The sequence below is a fragment of the Herpailurus yagouaroundi genome, unplaced genomic scaffold (assembly GCF_014898765.1).
Source record: "Herpailurus yagouaroundi ecotype Mexico unplaced genomic scaffold, PumYag 191, whole genome shotgun sequence".
NCBI lineage: Eukaryota > Metazoa > Chordata > Mammalia > Carnivora > Felidae > Herpailurus > Herpailurus yagouaroundi.
Genome location: NW_024412422.1, coordinates 1,031,441 through 1,047,676, shown reverse-complemented (window position 1 = coordinate 1,047,676; position 16,236 = coordinate 1,031,441). Strand labels below are relative to the sequence as shown.

Sequence of the window (16,236 nt, the reverse complement as noted above, 5' to 3'; positions counted from 1 at the left end):
TATTGATATAGCAGCACACCTTCCTCCTGCTATGACAATCAAAAATCCCCAGGCATTGCTAAGTTGTCGCTTGGGACAAAGATAACCCCTGCTCAAGGGCCTGTGACATAAGGAATCCTATAAAAACAAGGCAAATCGCAGTGCCCTCCCTAAATGCATAGAACTGTTTTCTCAGAGAAGTTAAACAGTGGGCAAGGGGGCTGGGAAGTGTGAAGGGCAGTCAGCTTTAGAAATGGCCAGGGCAGCCCCACCACCACTGAGACTAACACTGGATTCCACCTCCTCCCCACCCTCTCCTGACTTTGCAAATATACCGGCATACCTTGGGGTGCTGCGGGTATGGTTCTGGGCCACTGCAATAAAGCAAAAATCGCAAAAAAGCAAGCCCAATGAATTTTTTTTTGTTTTCCAGTGCATATAAAAATTATGTTTACCAGTACGTTGTAGTCTATTAAGTGATCGACAGCATCATGTCTATAAGCAATGTATATACCTTCATTAAAAAATGCTTTATTGCTAAAGAATGTTAACCATCAACTAAGCTTTCAGCAATCATAATCAATGATCACAGATCATCATAAGAAATATAATAAAAAGAGGCGCCTGGTGGCTCAGTCGGTTGACTGTACAACTCCAGCTCAGGTCATGGTCTCACAGCTCGTGAGTTTGAGCCCTGCGTTGAGCTCTGTGCTGACAGTTCGGAGCCTGGAGCCTGCTTCGGATTCTGTGTCTCCCTCTCTCTCTATCCTCCTCCACTCGCATTCTGTCTCTCTCTCAAAAATAAATAAACACTAAAAAATTTTTGAAAAAAAAAAAGAAATATAATAATATTGCACAAGCTTGAAATAGCCTGAGAATTACCAAAATTTGGCACAGTGAGCAAATGCTGTTGGGAAGGTGGCACTGACAGATTTGCTCAATACAGGGATGCCACAAACCTTCAATATGTAAAAAACACAGGATCTGCAAAGTGCACTAAAGCAAGGTATGCCTGTAGCTGCTAACAAAGAGGTGCTATGATCCCCAGGAGGAGAGCAGAGCTTTTCAGTGGGTAGGTCATGCTTTCACACAACTGCATCAAAGCATTCACTGATTTGGTCCAAGGTACCAAGAAAAGCCAGGATATAAGATGCCTGGGTACCTGAAATCATCTCTGGAAAGAAGCTATGGTTAATCCCATTACTAGGCTGCTGAACAACAACAAAAACAGCATGGGAACAGGAAGGGACTCAGACATGGCTCTCCTAACCTCTTGCACTGCGGTAAACTTCTCAAGACTAAAAATGATGGTATCTTAAGCTCCTTGGGACCAAACTCCACAATGCTCTTTGGAACCTCTCTTGAGAGTTTAATGGCCCTCACAGTGATTATTCCTCCGAACATCTGCCTCAGCAGTTCCAAAGGGGTGTGGGGGGTATGAGGGCATGTGAGAGCTGAACCTGAGCCTCTGTAAAAATCAGGGTCCATGCTCACGTGGGCCTGGGAGGCAGCCTTCACATCACATGCCCCTGGACAGTCCCATGCACATTAGCATGCAGAGCTCCAGAAATCCTGTCTCAAGGAAACTTATGATTTGGCTTAATCCCCCAGTTCTCAAACTTAACTTGATTCCAGAGGCCCTTTTCCCAGAACTCCATCGTGTGGGAGCTGGCATTCCATGAATCCCAATTTAGGCAGCTCTGGCCTAACTGGAAACCGCCCTGGCTCATTTTCAGGACTGGGAGATGAGGGACCACGGCTCCACAGCTCCCTCTCCTGGAGGTGACCATCCACTCCCCACGTCTGAGTTCTGACCCCCAGAGTGAACCTCTACACAGCCTGCTGCTTCTGTTTCCTTTGGCTCCATTTTGCTCTGTCTGGGTGGTTCCAATCTCTCTGAGTCTCTTTAAAAAATATAGGTGGAGAACCAAAGTGGATGATGCCTCCAAAGTACAAGCTTCACTGAGGACCAGCTTTCGGCTGGCCCCAAGATGCTGTCGCCCTCCCGGCATCCCTGCCTCAGCTCAGATTCCCACTTGTGCATGGTCAGTGGGACCACGTGACCCTGGGTTGGTGTCCCATCATTGCTTCCTCCCTCCTCTTCTAGAAGCCTGTCTGGGTGGACTTGAACTTGGCTCCATTTAACTAGAGCCTGCTCTTAAAGGATTAGGTCTCTAATCTGTCAAGGTCACTCAGGATTCTGTGCCAACATTGCAGCTGTCAGGAGTGGGGGGTGGGGGGTTGCTAAGTGAATGACCTAAAGAAAGATACGGTCTAAATGACAGGGAGGGACATCTGGAGCCAGCCTGGAACCCTGGGTGCATGCAGCCTGTTACCAGCAGCACCAGGCAGGGAGTGGATGGCCCCACGGGCTCTGGAGGAACAGCATGGCACCCATTACCACCATGAGGGACGATCAGCACCCACAACATGCCACCTCTCATGATAAATTACAAAATGGCACAAAGCCCCCAGAACAAAGCCAGGTATGATAGGGTATGATTGTCTCTCAGCAAGGGAGACCCCACTCACTCCCTATTTCTAGTTTCCATTTATCTTTCTTATGCTAATTTCTCCCTTGGAGTCTTTCCATCTAGAATCCTTGTTTGGTGGAGGGAAGGCAAGTCAGAGCTCCGAGGAGCTGGAGGCATCACAAGTGATGACAGGCCCAGAAAGAGGAAATGTCACCCCAATGCAGAGTGGTAGAAACAGGATGTGGAAGGGTGGGGAAAACCCCCGCCGGGAACCCAGGGAGGCAGGCGCTGCAGGTCCTGGTCCAGGCATGGCCACCAGCCCCAACAGGCCACTTGTCCTGTGTATCTGAGAAAGTCTTTTGAGGCCCCTCATGCTAATACTGGGGGCTTGAGGTTTCAGTCCTCCTGGAGCTCCAGCCTGGAGCTTTCTGCCCACGTGGGTCTAGAGAGAGCAGCTATAGAATCTCCACGCCCCTGTGCTAGGGCTCAGCTTCCCTGGTGAGCAAGGTCACCAGCAGGCTACAAGAGAAACGGAGCAAAACACACCTCCCCACCTGCTCTCTAGTGACAAGGTGCATAGTTGGCCTCGGGACTCGCATGGCCAGACCTCTGCTCATGAGACAGAACTACAGACACTCCTTACTGCACACAGGTGGTACAAGACAGCATCTGTCTGGGGGACTTGGCAGAGCCCCAGAATTGAGTCCTGGACCCTAGAGAGGCAGGGAACTCATGGAGCTGCTCCTCCTATCTGTTCACAACAGAGTCCCCCACACAAGGCTGACAGAGCCAACCCAGAAACATCTGGAAACAGAGCTGAGATTTACCACCAGAACTTGGTTTGGTGCACCCAGTTCCCCCCGGGTCATGGTGTACCAACAGGCCAGCCCACATCCTACCCGTGGGAGGTGGAGGGGTGCACCTGTCTGAACAGTGTCACGAGTACCTCAGAGATTTCTGCAAACTGAGCGTTGGCCTGACAGCACTTCTCAGCCGTTTCCATGGCAACTCCGTAGTTATCTACAAAGGCCCGGTACACACCCAGCTGGCTGGCCTGTAGGAAGGAAGGAAGAGAGTGTGGGACAGGTGCAGGACAGGTGCTGCTGCTCCCCATCTTTCTGAGAAATGGGCTTTCGTGCACAGCTCTGGAGAAATCCCAGGTGCAGCAGGCAGCGCAGAGCTGAAGATACCTCAGCTCTTTCCCGCTATCGCATCCCACCTGCTTCCCCCCACTCCCCACGCACTGTGCATGCTTCCCTCTTCCCAAGTGACATGCTGAGAAGTGACTCACTGCCCCAGGCAGGTAACGGTTTCCTTCCACAGCTGCTTGTTCATCCCACCTCACTCATTTTAATAGTGCCACCAGCAGTAGCTAAAATTTGAGGCTGTCAGTGAATGCGGACAAGAGTCTACATACATAGTGGGATGGAGTGTCACCTTTTCGTGCTGGCTGCAGGAGACTCTAGTGGACAAGGAGGTCGCCCCCCTGGCCTATGGTAGCCACAGTGCTCCGCTCATGTCTGATCCCTTCAAACACATTAGGAACACGCAATCTAGCTGCCCTTGGAGAAGCCGGGCTCCCACTGTCCAGACATGAGCCCAGCCCAAACCTGGTAAGGGGGGTCCAGGTATTATATGCCACACCTGGCGTGCAGGAGACCTGCTGGCTGCCAGCTGCAAGGCGAGAGGCATTTTATTTGTCTTGTGTCAAACGAAAGGCATTAACAGAGGGTCTCTTCACTTAACCTTCTGGTCAGATACTCAACTGAGAGACAGCTTCCAAGGGCAAGTGTGTGTGTGTGTGCGGGTGTGTGTGTGTGAGCACACACGTGTATGTATGCACATGTGGGCCCTAGGTCACCTTCAGAGGCAGCCAAGGGGAAACCAGCCCCCATCTTGTACCAACAAAGCCAGGCCTGGGAGGGTAATGGAGGACCCTGGTGACCGGCTGGCCAGGCCTTCCCACGGCAGCCGACCAGCTGGAAGCCTAAAGCTTTAGCTGATCCTGGTGTTTGTTCTGTGCTGAATCTAAATTTTATTTCTATATGCATTTGCATTTATATTGAATTTTATGTTTCTTCAGATGACAAGCCCAGATGCTGGGTAAGCCAGGCGCCCTTGGCACTGCCTGGTCTCTGGCTCCGCTCCCTGTGGGGGCTGCACAGAGGCCCTGCCAGGCCCCTGCTGCACTGATCACCCTGACAAGTCACTGCATTCTCAAATACCAATAGGTACGACAGTCAGACCCAGAGCATCTCCTTCTCTGTCTCCGTCATGGGTCACTGAGTGCCTCCCCCAACAAAGACTTGCTTTAGGCACTGTCACCACAGCCGCAAATCACTCGGACACAGCGAGGCCAGTAGCAGGAAAGATACATGATAAATTAATCAACAAACACGTAATATACCAAAGAGCTGAGAACAGAGCAAAGGTTGAAAGCTATGGGGCTGCTTTAGATAATTTGGTGAGGAGCCCAGAGGGGATGTTACTGTTGAAATGCATCACTTCAAATTCCTATGTTGAAACCCTAACTCCCAGCACCTCAGAATGTGTACTTAGAGAGAGGGCATAAGAGGAGATAGGTTAAAATGAGGTTGTTAGTGTGGGTCCTAATCTAGTAGGACTGCTGTTCTCGGAAGAGATAAAGGACACAGACCCACAGAGGGACACCTGTGAAGACACAGGGAGAAGGCGGTCATCTGCAAGCTGAGGAGAGAGGCCTCAGGAGACCAACCTTGCTGGCGCCTGATCTCGGAACCCCAGCCTCCAGAACTATGAGGAAATCCATTTCTGTTGTTCAAGTTGTGCAGACTGTGGCAGCCCTAGCAAACTGATACAAGGTCCGGGAGAGGAGAATCCCTTCCATTACTTCTCCTTCTCCCTTTACCTACGGAACTCCCATCTCCCATGTGGCATTTGAGAAGTGCCCAAACAGTCTAATCTTTTTAGCTAATCTAAAATGAAGCTATACCAATAATGGGATAAATAGAGATCATGTGCCTCCTGATATGAGGCACTGAGGAGGACACGGCATCACTGCTGTGGCTTGTTTTGTTTCGTTTTGGCTGGAAGCACGAAACTTGAATCTATTCCTGAGGAAACATCAGACAAACACAACATGGCCTGTACCATTCAAAAATGTCAAGGCTGTGGAAGATAAGCAAAGGCCAAGGAACTGGTACAGTTTGAAGAAAACTAAAGAGATGTGAAAAGCAAGTCCATTTTGTAACCTCGGATTGGATCCTGAATCAGGGAATGAAAGTGGCTATCAAGAACATGATGGCCAACAGGAGAAATTTGCATATGGATTGCATATTAAATAACAGTACCACACCAATATGAAAGTCCCCGAATTCGATCACTGTACTACGGGTTATGGAAGGAGTTTGTCTTTGTTTTTAGCAAGTACACAATGAAGTATTTAGGGGTAAAACGGCAGATATATCTGCAAGTTATTTTCAAATTATATAGCACATGTGTGTGTGTGCACATGTGCACACATGTTTATAAAAATGATAGAGAAAAAGATAAAACAAATTTGGCAAAATGTCACAACTGGTGTATCTGGCACATGGGAATTCTTGTACTATTTCTGCAACTTTTCTGGAAGTTTGAAAGGATCAGAAAAGCAAAAACATAGCTTGACAAAATTTCGGACAGAAACAAACCCCTGAGCAATTGCAGTTAACCTGTATGTTCCTGTAGGAAGGGATCCAGGCTTTCTGAACTACCAGACACAGCTCATAAACCCCTGGGCAGGGGAGGTGTCATAACTGGGGCATAGCAATGCGGGCTCCCCTGGTCCTAAGACTCTCCCAGCTAGGGAGCCTGATGGGGTGACCCCCCCCCCCCATCTGTGGGGCCAACCGCACTTGTGCTGGTCAGAAAGGAACAGCAGAGCCCCAGCTCCTAGCTGGGTGGCACACATGAACACTCTCCACTTGGTTCCGGGGCATGACTTCCCACTGCAGCTCCCTCTCAGTCCTGCGGCAACATCTGACCCACAAAGGTAGCTCAAGGACACCAGGGAAACCAGAAGAAATTTTCCAAATTCTGGCGTTCGTCGAACTATGAACACTTGAAAGATAATTTTCTGAGTGATGTTGGAATGTTATTCAGGGAAGAGTGCTGTTGCAGTTTCTTCTCAACAACACAATTCTCCCATTCTAACGAGGGCTGCAGGCTGAGCCAAATCTACTAGGTTAGAACCTGCTGACACTTCACACAGGGAGAAATGGGGTGAGGGTGGGTTTCAGAGCTGGGGGTGCTGCACCAATACAGTCTCCTGCTTTTTGGCTATGGAGAAAGGGGTCTCATGTGACAGGAATCTGAAGAAAAAGGCATTTTTTCATGTGTTTCTTGTATCTTCATTCCGGCCTGGAGTCCAAGGTAGCTGCAGCCCAGGGCAGTGTAGTGAGGACCACCAATAGGAAGGCTACACCTTGGAGTGGATCACTCAAGCCCAGGTGCAAGCCAAGGCAAGGACTGGGTCTGGGCAGCCCAGAGGGCTGTGCTCTGAGTACTTGGAAGGGGCCTGTGACCTTGGGCCACCTCTACCCCTGGAGGATTGGTTTCCCTTGGGAGCAGGAAGGCTCCAGGAAAAAAGCATGTCCATGGGGTGCCTGGATAATCTGGTTTTGGGATTAGGAATCCTCAGAAGTAGAACCTCTATCACAGGGTCCTGCCTGGCACCTGCCTTCAGTGGCAGGCCCAGGACAGCTGCTAAACTCCTCTACTCAGACTCCCTTCTCCCATGGCCTCCTTTGAAAGGGACTGTCTGGTTGCATACTTTAGAGCTGCAAAAGAGGTGGGGACTCCTTTCCACACATGTTGGAACTTTGTATATTGGAAGACAGATGTCGATCCAACAGCTCTCGGGTTTTCTCCTTCCTCCCGAGTCCCTTAACTGTTTCTTCCTTTTGGACAAGTTTTACTTGACCCAGGTCTTGGTTAAATATGCACTTCGAGCCAATCCCTGTCCCAGATGTGGCCTGGCCAGTGCCAAGGGGCCTGCCACAGCATCTTTCATCTGATTGCTAGGTTTTATTGGTTCCATTGATGTTTTAGAAGCCATATCCTTGGCTCTTCTTGGGTCCTGTGGTCAGCAAAGGGCTGCAGAAGCCCTTGACCTGCTTTCACGGTGGGCCCCTTCTGTCCTGATAGGGTGCTTCTGCCTCTGGGACCTGAACGGCCACAGCCTGAACCCACAGCCACCTCTGCCATAAGGATTCCTTGTCAGTATGGGCTCATCAAGCCCTTTCAGAAATTCTTATTTTATCATCCAGCACCACCTATCCTTCAGTTTTATGACCCCTGAAGGCAGCAGCAAAGGCCCTCCTTTTGGAGACAAACCAGGATTACAGTCCCAGCAAGTGACCTGCAGTTCCTCAGGCTTCTCACCCCCTCAGTGGTGAGGACAGGACCTGCCTTATAGGGCCTGCCTCAGCTAAGGTGAGATGGGCCCCCTTATACCCTGCTACTCAGGAGCCAGACTGCCTCTCACTGAGAGGCTATGCCTCAGTCCACACTCCGCAGTTACAAACCACCCTGCCCCGCATTTCTCTAGTCTATCCATAAGAACCAGTCTTGATTTCTATAAGGCATGAAGGTGTCCCTGTCAAAGTCAGCATTAAATATGCCTGTTGTTTCTGAAAACAGCTGCTGGTAGGAGCTAAGGTGGGTTTTCCCCACCTCTCTCTACCAGGGCCCTCCTTCAGGCTCCAGGGGTACATTTCCCACTACCTTGATTTTTAGTGACCACATCTCCCCTCCCCACACCACTTAAAAAAAAAAAAATTCTCCAAGGGCGCCTGGCTGGCTCAGTTGGTACAGCATGTGACTCTTGATCTCAGGGTCGTGAGTTCAAGTCCCACGTTGAGTGTGGAGCCTTAAAATAAGGGTTCGGTGTCCCAGAGCCCTTGGCAACACATGCCTGCAGGTCAAGGGAGAGGCTTGATCCCTGTAGAGCTGCAAGCTCCTGGGAGGCTGCCGTGCACCTGTTCCGAGTCACTCACCAGTTTCTGGAAGAGGTCACCCACTCGCTGCTGGTGGCTCCACTGCTGTACTCGGGGGAAGAGCCCGTCATAGAACTCCTTGTGGATCTCATAGAGCTCAGGCACTTTGAAGAAGATGGTCTCAATCTGCTGGCTTGTCAGCACTGGCTGAGAGGTGGTGGCAGCAGCCTTCAAAGGCTTCATGGGCTGGAAGAGGGCACAGGTGAGGTGACACAGGTGACAGGTGGAGTGGCACACATGAGAGGGCTTGCCCTTTCTCAGGTGCATGGTGTGACCACAGAAAGTCATGGTTAAGTGACATGTGTGTTTTTATTTTTAAATTCCATTAAAAATAAAAATGTAAAGCCAGCTTGGTTTGGCACCTGTCCTATGTTAGTGTCCACTGCCCCACGGGGAAGCCCAACTTCTACAGAGGAGAAATTTCTGGCCCGCCTACCGATGTCTCAGTGACTCCAGGCAAGGGGGGCTGCCTTCTGATGGCTGACCTGGGGCCTGTGAGCAGCGCGCCCCGGCCCAGCTCAGGCCCTCCCCGCTCCTCACCAGCAGCAGCGCCTCCAGGTGGCTCAGGTAAGTCTCCTCGCTAGCCAGGATTCCAGACAGCACCCACTTCCTCATCTCCAAGCCCTTTTCCAAGTCCAGCTCATTCTGCAGGAGAAACAGACAGAGGTCAGACCTGGGGGACGATGCCCTATGTGGCCACTCTCAGAGAGGAAGACCTGTTTCTCAACCTAAGGACAAGCCTCTGGAGAAGGCTCCATGTAGAAATAAAGGGAGGCACTGGAGCCTCGGCCAGTCGGCCACTTGCTCATGGTCACTGAAAATTCTGGAGGGGTCATCCAGCAAAACCAAGAGCCACGCTTTGTCATGACATTGAGAAATGGGCAGCGTGGAGCTGGGCAGTTGGGGCAAGATGCCCCGGTCTGTGGGACTTTGTTACAGCTGCCCAGTAAACTAATAGAAAATACTGATGCCAAAGGTATCAAAACTGCTGTATGACTTCCTGGCCACTTCCCCCATGGGCCAGCTGGGTGTCTGGGCAGCACAGGGGGCTATGCTCTGCACACCTGGAGGGGGCCTGTGACCTGACCACTAGTGAGGGAGTCAGGGTCAGAGGTTGGTTGTGCCCACTGCCTGCCCATGCTCCCTCTGCCTGGCCCTATGCCAACAGGTCCACTGTAGTCCACAGAAACTGAGACAACACCCCTGCCCATTCTGCCACTGGTTTTCCACCTATGGGTGAACATGAGACAACCACACTGTGGTAGCCCTCGGGTGTAGAACCAGAGTGCTGCCCCTTCGGTCCACTTCCCGAACCACTCAGGGGAGATTGCTGGTCTGGGGCAGGTGCCTGGTCCTCGGCACTGCTGATATCTAGGGCTGAAGAATTCTGTTTTGGATGCTGGGGGGCCCTATAGGGTGTTGGGCAGCATTTCTGGTTTCTACCCACAGGTGCCAGTAGCAACACCCACTCCTACCCCCAGCTGGGACAGCCACAAATGTTTGCAAGATGTTGCCACATGTCCTCTGGGGCCAAATCGCCCCTAGGTGAGAACCACTGGGTTCGAGGAAGGACCTAAGGCCAGCTCAGGCCTCACGGTGTCTCTACAGAGCCTAGAATCAGGGCCTCCCCAGTATGGCCCCACTGTGTGCCCCCAACCATGCTTCCCTTTCCAATTTCCTGAAGTGGCAGGAGGGAGGCATTCAGTGACACAGATGGCTGGCCCAGCAGGAAGCACTCAGGGCCAGGAGTCGGGGGACAGGGCTACAGAGCCAGGCCTGCCTGGTGAGCCCCAGTCTCGGGCAACTGCCCTCTTGCCCTGAGCATCAGCTGCCTGGGTATAAACTGGGGAAGGAAGGCCCGATCCCCATGTCCCACCTGCTTCTGCTTTCTATCAGGCTTGTATCACAGGCTTGTATCACATCCTAACTGCCCACTGTGGGACCATCCAAAAAGTCTTCCTGAACCACCACTTTGCTTTGGGAATCTCTAAGTGTGCATGAGCTTGGTGCATGCATATGTGTGTACATGCATGCCCAAGTATGTGCGTGTACTCATGCATACATACAAGGCAGCCGCCAAGATCATGGCTAAGTATCGCTCCAGGGAAAGGTACCACTCCACACAGAACCCCCTCCCCCACCCAGGGCACACTGGGCAGTGGCTTCACAGGCAGAAATCTCTAGGACATGTTGTGCCTGATCTTGAAACTTCCTGTGCCAGCAAAGTGCCCGGAACAAATAGGTGCTCCATGAAGACAATGAACAAACAAACCAATGAATGAATGGATCTAGAACTCCTGGTTGGGCCCTAGCTTTGGCTGTACCTTTGTGAAGCTCTGAGTGCTCTTCTGGAACCCTGGTCTGTTTGACAAGCAGGTGCCAAGATCCAGAACTGTGAGCTTAGCCTGCTCCAGGGCCCCCAGTGCCACCACAGTCAGCAAGTCTGTGACACACAGTGCACAGTTGTGCAGGGGTAGGGGATGCTGACCCCTCTTATCATCTCAGCCCACTGAGGTCACCATGCATGGTGGCAGCCCATTGGGAGAAGTAGCTCTCAGATGACCCTGAACACGCTTCCCATCGTGTCCAGGTGCCATTTGTGCCCCAAGCAAGGGAAGAGGTAAGGTGAAGGGCACAGCAGGCTTCTTGGGCACCAGCAGTCACCCACCCAGCCCTGCTGTGTGCTGAGGAACAATCTTGCTACTGTGAGCGCCCATGGGGGGCTGGGGTGGTGGTGGTAGAGCCCCACCCAGCATGAGATGCCGGTGCTCACATGGGTGGCAGTGCGTCTCATTCCCACCCACACAATTTGGAAAGCTGGGAGGAAAAAAAGCGCAGGCAGGAAGGCGCCGGCTCCAGCTCTCCCTGTTCTGAAGGGTGTGGCCAGCTCAGGGGAATGTCTGGCCTGGGGAATGTGCTAGGCTGGGGAGAAGACACGGGTGCAGATACCTCTTTTTGGACCAGGAGTCGTCTCCTGAGCCCCAGAATGGTGCTGGGGGCTGGTGGCAGACAGGGACAGCTCAGAAGTCAGCCAACTCTGCCTTGTTGGAGAGGGCGGGAAAGAAATGCAGAAGATAGAGAACAAAGGGCAGGGCCAGGACCAGGGTTATTTATAACCCTGCTCTGCGCACATGCCAGTTCTGGAAAGGGCACGTGAATCCAGTTGGGATCATGACGGTGGGGAGATCGTGGTGGAGAGAAAGCCGGAGGAGAAAGGCAACTGGAAAAAGAAGGCAGCAAGCCAGAAGGAAGGCCTCCCACTTCAACTCGGGCCAGGGCAGGGGCAGAGGGCAGGGAAGGGAGCAAGCCACACAAACCTGAGGCAGACAGAGCAGATAAAAACAAACTGGGCATGACAAGGTGGGAAAGTTGACAGAGGGACCCAGGTGAACAGAACTGCCACCAGGCCCACAAGGGCAGGAGCTGGAACAGAGTGGCAGGGCAGAATTTGGGGAGCACCCTTTACCCCCAGCCCCACTCTGAGGGAGCCAGGGTGATCAGAGTGCAAAACCCTGGCTGTGAAGGGGTGGGCTGCTCCCAGCTGGGAGTTGACAGCCAGGTCTCTCAACAAAGGACCCTGTCTTCCTCTCTGGGCAGGGGCCATGCCTTCACTGGCAAGAGGGCTGGCCACTGTCCTAGAGCCCAGCCAGCAGAGGGCCAGGGGCTGGCCTCTGCATAAGGATCTGAGCTAACATGCAGGGCAGGCAGTACAGTTCTTATGCCTGCCCACTGATAAACCAACCTGGGAGGGCTCTCAGGAGGAAGCATACAGGCTGGGCTGGCACCAAATACCTGCCCTCTCCAACTCTGCAGAGAGGACAGGTGTGAGCAAACATTATCACTATTTAAGTCAGGACCCAGAGCTTGGCAATTGTAGCCAAGCTGAGCCATGGGGATGTAACATTTATCCTGCTCTGTCTGCTGCAGAGCCTCACTGGGGGACCGGAACAATCAAAGCATCTCTAACCAGTGAATCATAAAAGTGAATGAACTTGTGGTTGCTCAGATAACAGCTAGACTCAGAGTTACAATTTCTGTTCCATGAGCACAACTATTGACCAGATACACTGAATGAAGTGATGGCCAGTATCAAAGTTATAAAGCAGGGTTGTTTGTCTTCAAACATTCCTGAGCCCCTTGTTGAGTTCCCTTGTAAAAACTGCCAATTTCACTTGCATTCAATCAGTAGGAGTGACTGATTGAATATGTGCATATACTTTGACTTCCACCTAAAAAAACCAAACAAAACCCCACCCCAAACAAAAAATCCCCAAAGGGTCCATGGGACCCCAGTGGGCTGAGGCAGCCCAAGGGCATGGCATTTCTGCCAAGCAGCAGAATCCAAGTGTGCGTTTGCTTTCTCGGCCTCTACGTGCCCACGAAAGGCCCCTGGCTGGCAGGCCTATCCAGCTCTGCCACTCACTGAAGGGCCCCTGAATGTGAGAAATGTGGGCGGAGGTGGTATCAGCCCCTTCTCGCTGAGGACCAATGTTTCTGGGCCTGCCTCTTGCTGGTATCCTGGGGACAGGGCCTGGCAGGTCACTGCGGGGAGCAATGTCACACAGCGTGTCACAGAACCCAGTGAGGAGATGCTCGACCACTGTCAGTTGCCGTCTCTGTGCCTTGACGTCTCCCCTTATAAACAAATAGGTGGGATGATGTTGGGACTCTTGAGGACGCTAGGAAGGACTGACCATGCTGATCTGGCAGAACACAGGCCCTCTGCCACTGACCCCAGGATGGCAGCTGGGGGTGATGCCAGACCCTCACCCCTTTCCCTGACACTGTTGAAGGAAGGTTACTTGCTAGCCCACAGCTCTGACTACAGCCTCTAGAAGTGTCCATGATACTGCCTTGCTTCCCTCAGTTCAATGATGTCAGCTTTACCCTCCCAGCAGAGACAGGCAGTGGTCATCAAAATGGCCTGCTCTTCTTCCAAGGGGCTTGCTAAGATGTATCCTCACCTGGCCATGAAGAGATGGAGGTATGCCTGATGGCTCTTGCCTGGGGGCAGCCTGCCCTCTCCTGCGGCTTCTGTCCCCATCTGGGATTGCACGGTCATCGTTCAAGGGGGAAATGCAGACAGCTTGGTCAACATCAGCAGGCACCTCAGAACGTCCAGGGGTGGAGAATGTCATAAGCCCTCAGGGTTGGAAGGTCACCTTGGTCACCAGGACCCACCCAAGGTGGCCTGGGTCCTTCCCACAGCATCCCAGGCAAGAGGGTTCCTGGCCCCTGCTGACTCCCTACCTTCCCCTGGGGACAGGCATTCATGGAACAGACCTGCAACTTCGGAGTTCACTGAGCCACCTGGTTGACATGGAGCGCATAGAAAGTTCTCCTGATTGCCCCCCAGCCCAAAGAGCTCAAGCTCAGTAGATGGAGATGAGCATCCTCTGGGAGGGTAGGAAAAGATGAGCAGGGATTTCCCCCAGCCTAACTGGTCAGGATTGGGCACCTTGGGCCTCAAGACCAGCATGCTGCTTGTGGGCATTAGAAAGTAACAGCTGTCTTCTTCAAACCAAAAATAAAAAAAAAATAAAGAAGAAAGTCTCACTGTCCAGGCACTGCACTGCCAGGGAAACCAGAAAGTCAATGCCAGGTCTATCTCCAGGGCAGTGGAGGGTGTCCGCCCCAGGGCTCCAAACACCTAACCAGAGGGCTTCGGGAACAAAGCTACACAGTCCTTTTCCAATCAAATTCCCATCTTACCACCTCACATTCATTAGGAGAACCACTATAAACAAACAAACAGAAAACAAGTACTGGCAAGGATGTAGAGAAACCAAAATGCTTGTTGGCTGTTGGTGGGAATATAAAATGGTGCAACCATTGTGGAAAATGGTATGAAGGCTCCTTAAAAAATTAAAAACAGAACTACCATAGGATCCAGCAATTCCATTTCTGGGTCATTCCCCCAAAAGAACTGAAAGCAGGATCTCGAACAGATATTTGTACTCCCATGTTCATAGTGGCATTTTTCTTAATAGCCAAAATATGGAAGCAACCCAAGTGTCTACCAACCAATGAATGAATTACCAAAAGGTAGTATATATGTACAACGGAATATTATTCAGCCTTAAAAAAGGAAGGGAATTATTCTGCAATATGCTACTACACGGATGAATCGAAGATATTATGCTTGATGAAATAAGCCCGTCACAAAAAGATGAATACTGTGTGAGTCCACTTACATGAGGTGAAGTAGTTAATAGAGACAGGAAGCAGAATGGTGGTTTAAAGGGGCTGGGGGCAGGGGAGAGTAGGGAGCTGTTGAATAAGTGCAGATCTTCAGATTTACAAGATGAAGAATTAGGGGGATGGACAGTCCTGATGGCTGTACAACAAGGTGAATGCATTTCATACTACTGAATTGCATACTTCAAAATGGTTAAGATGGAAAATTTTACATTATGTGTATGTGAATGCAATAAAAAAGAAAAGAGGGGCACCTGGGTGGCTCAGTTGGTTAAGCGTCTGACTTCAACTCAGGTTACAATCTCATGGTTTGTGAGTTTGAGTCCCACATTAGGCTCTGTACTGATGGCTCGGGGCATGGAGCCTGCTTCAGATTCTGTGTCCCCCTCTCTCTTTCTACTCCACCCCTGCTCACGCTCTGTCTCTCTCTCTCAAAAATACACATTAAAAAATAAAGAAAGGAAAGGAAAGGAAAATTTCCCATCTTCTCCAGACACTCCCTGACACCTCCTCTGGGCCAGGTGGCGTACTTGGGATTGGAGACCCCATATCTGGCAAGCACAGATGTATAAGATGAGACATGGCTATGGGCTCCCACGGGGGCCAAAGGAGGGAGTGGACACCCAGATGTGGATAGGCTCCATAGCAGTTAAGCCCTCAGACTATGGCTAAAAGCTGAGGGCAGAACTCCAAGTCAGTGTAGATGAGGGTCTGAAGGCAGAAGTCTGGTGGGGATGGGCAGCCAAGCTGCATGGGGTCTGGGCACAAGGAGGGCAGATCAGCCTCCTAGGGCAGCCCTATCCCAAGTTCAGGACTCAGCCTGCTTATTCAGGACTGGAAAGATCCCCGTCTGTACCAAATCATGCTTGTGAAGCAAGAAGCAAGGGACGGCACTGAGAAAGGCAAGGTAGTTAAAGAAAAGAGTGTCATCTGAGGATTTGAGAAGGCTTCAAATCTGGTAGCTGCATGGCCTTGAGCAAGTTACTTCATCTCTCTGAACCTCAGTTTCCTAATCTGTGAAACAGTGAAACCAGATGTTGGATCAAAACTGCACAAGGTAGGTGTGTGTTACACACTGGCTTCCCTTCCCATCCTTGTGTTTCAGAATGGGAAGCCTACCCAGCGCCAGAGTCTTTAGAAATCACAAAAGCATAAATAAGAAGCAGTCCCGCAGCTGAAGCATCAGCCCAGCAGAAAAGCAACTGCAGTGAAAAGATATGCTTCTGGCACTTCCCACCAACAACGGAGAAAAGCAGATTCCTCTCTTGTATTTAAGCCTGGGGAGGACATCATCAGAAACAAGCTAAGCAAAAGAGGGAAGGTATCTGTCATGAGGGGCAACAGGAAGACAGTGAGGTGCAACCTGCCCCAGGGACAGGATCTCAACTCAAGAAGAAAAGAACCTGAGAAGTCAAAGGGACACCCTCTGTCCCAAAGGTAGGGAGGGGGTGCATGCCTGGGCTCTAATGTACCTCTGAAGTGCCCCTCCAGGGCAATGGGACAGATCAAAGCAGTGAGGCCACCAGCTCATGTGGGACTACCCTAGGAGCCTATAACAACCCCGGGGCTAT

The 16,236-nt window shown here is 51.3% G+C and overlaps 1 protein-coding gene across 3 annotated transcripts in view; it reads right to left on the bottom strand.

Annotated features, from left to right (window-relative positions):
* BCR (BCR activator of RhoGEF and GTPase) overlaps positions 1 to 16,236 on the bottom strand; it is a 128,630-nt gene that overhangs the window by 45,521 nt on the left and 66,873 nt on the right. For all 3 annotated transcript variants that reach the window (XR_005781020.1, XM_040443543.1, XM_040443542.1), the window contains exons 3-5: positions 9,008 to 9,112; positions 8,468 to 8,653; positions 3,400 to 3,507 (exon numbers count right to left, since the gene is read on the bottom strand). Coding sequence is in view for 2 of the 3 variants with exons in the window: in XM_040443543.1 (XP_040299477.1) it covers positions 3,400 to 3,507; positions 8,468 to 8,653; positions 9,008 to 9,112 (399 nt within the window). In the remaining variant the exon portion in view is untranslated. The remainder of the gene's footprint in view (positions 1 to 3,399; positions 3,508 to 8,467; positions 8,654 to 9,007; positions 9,113 to 16,236) is intronic.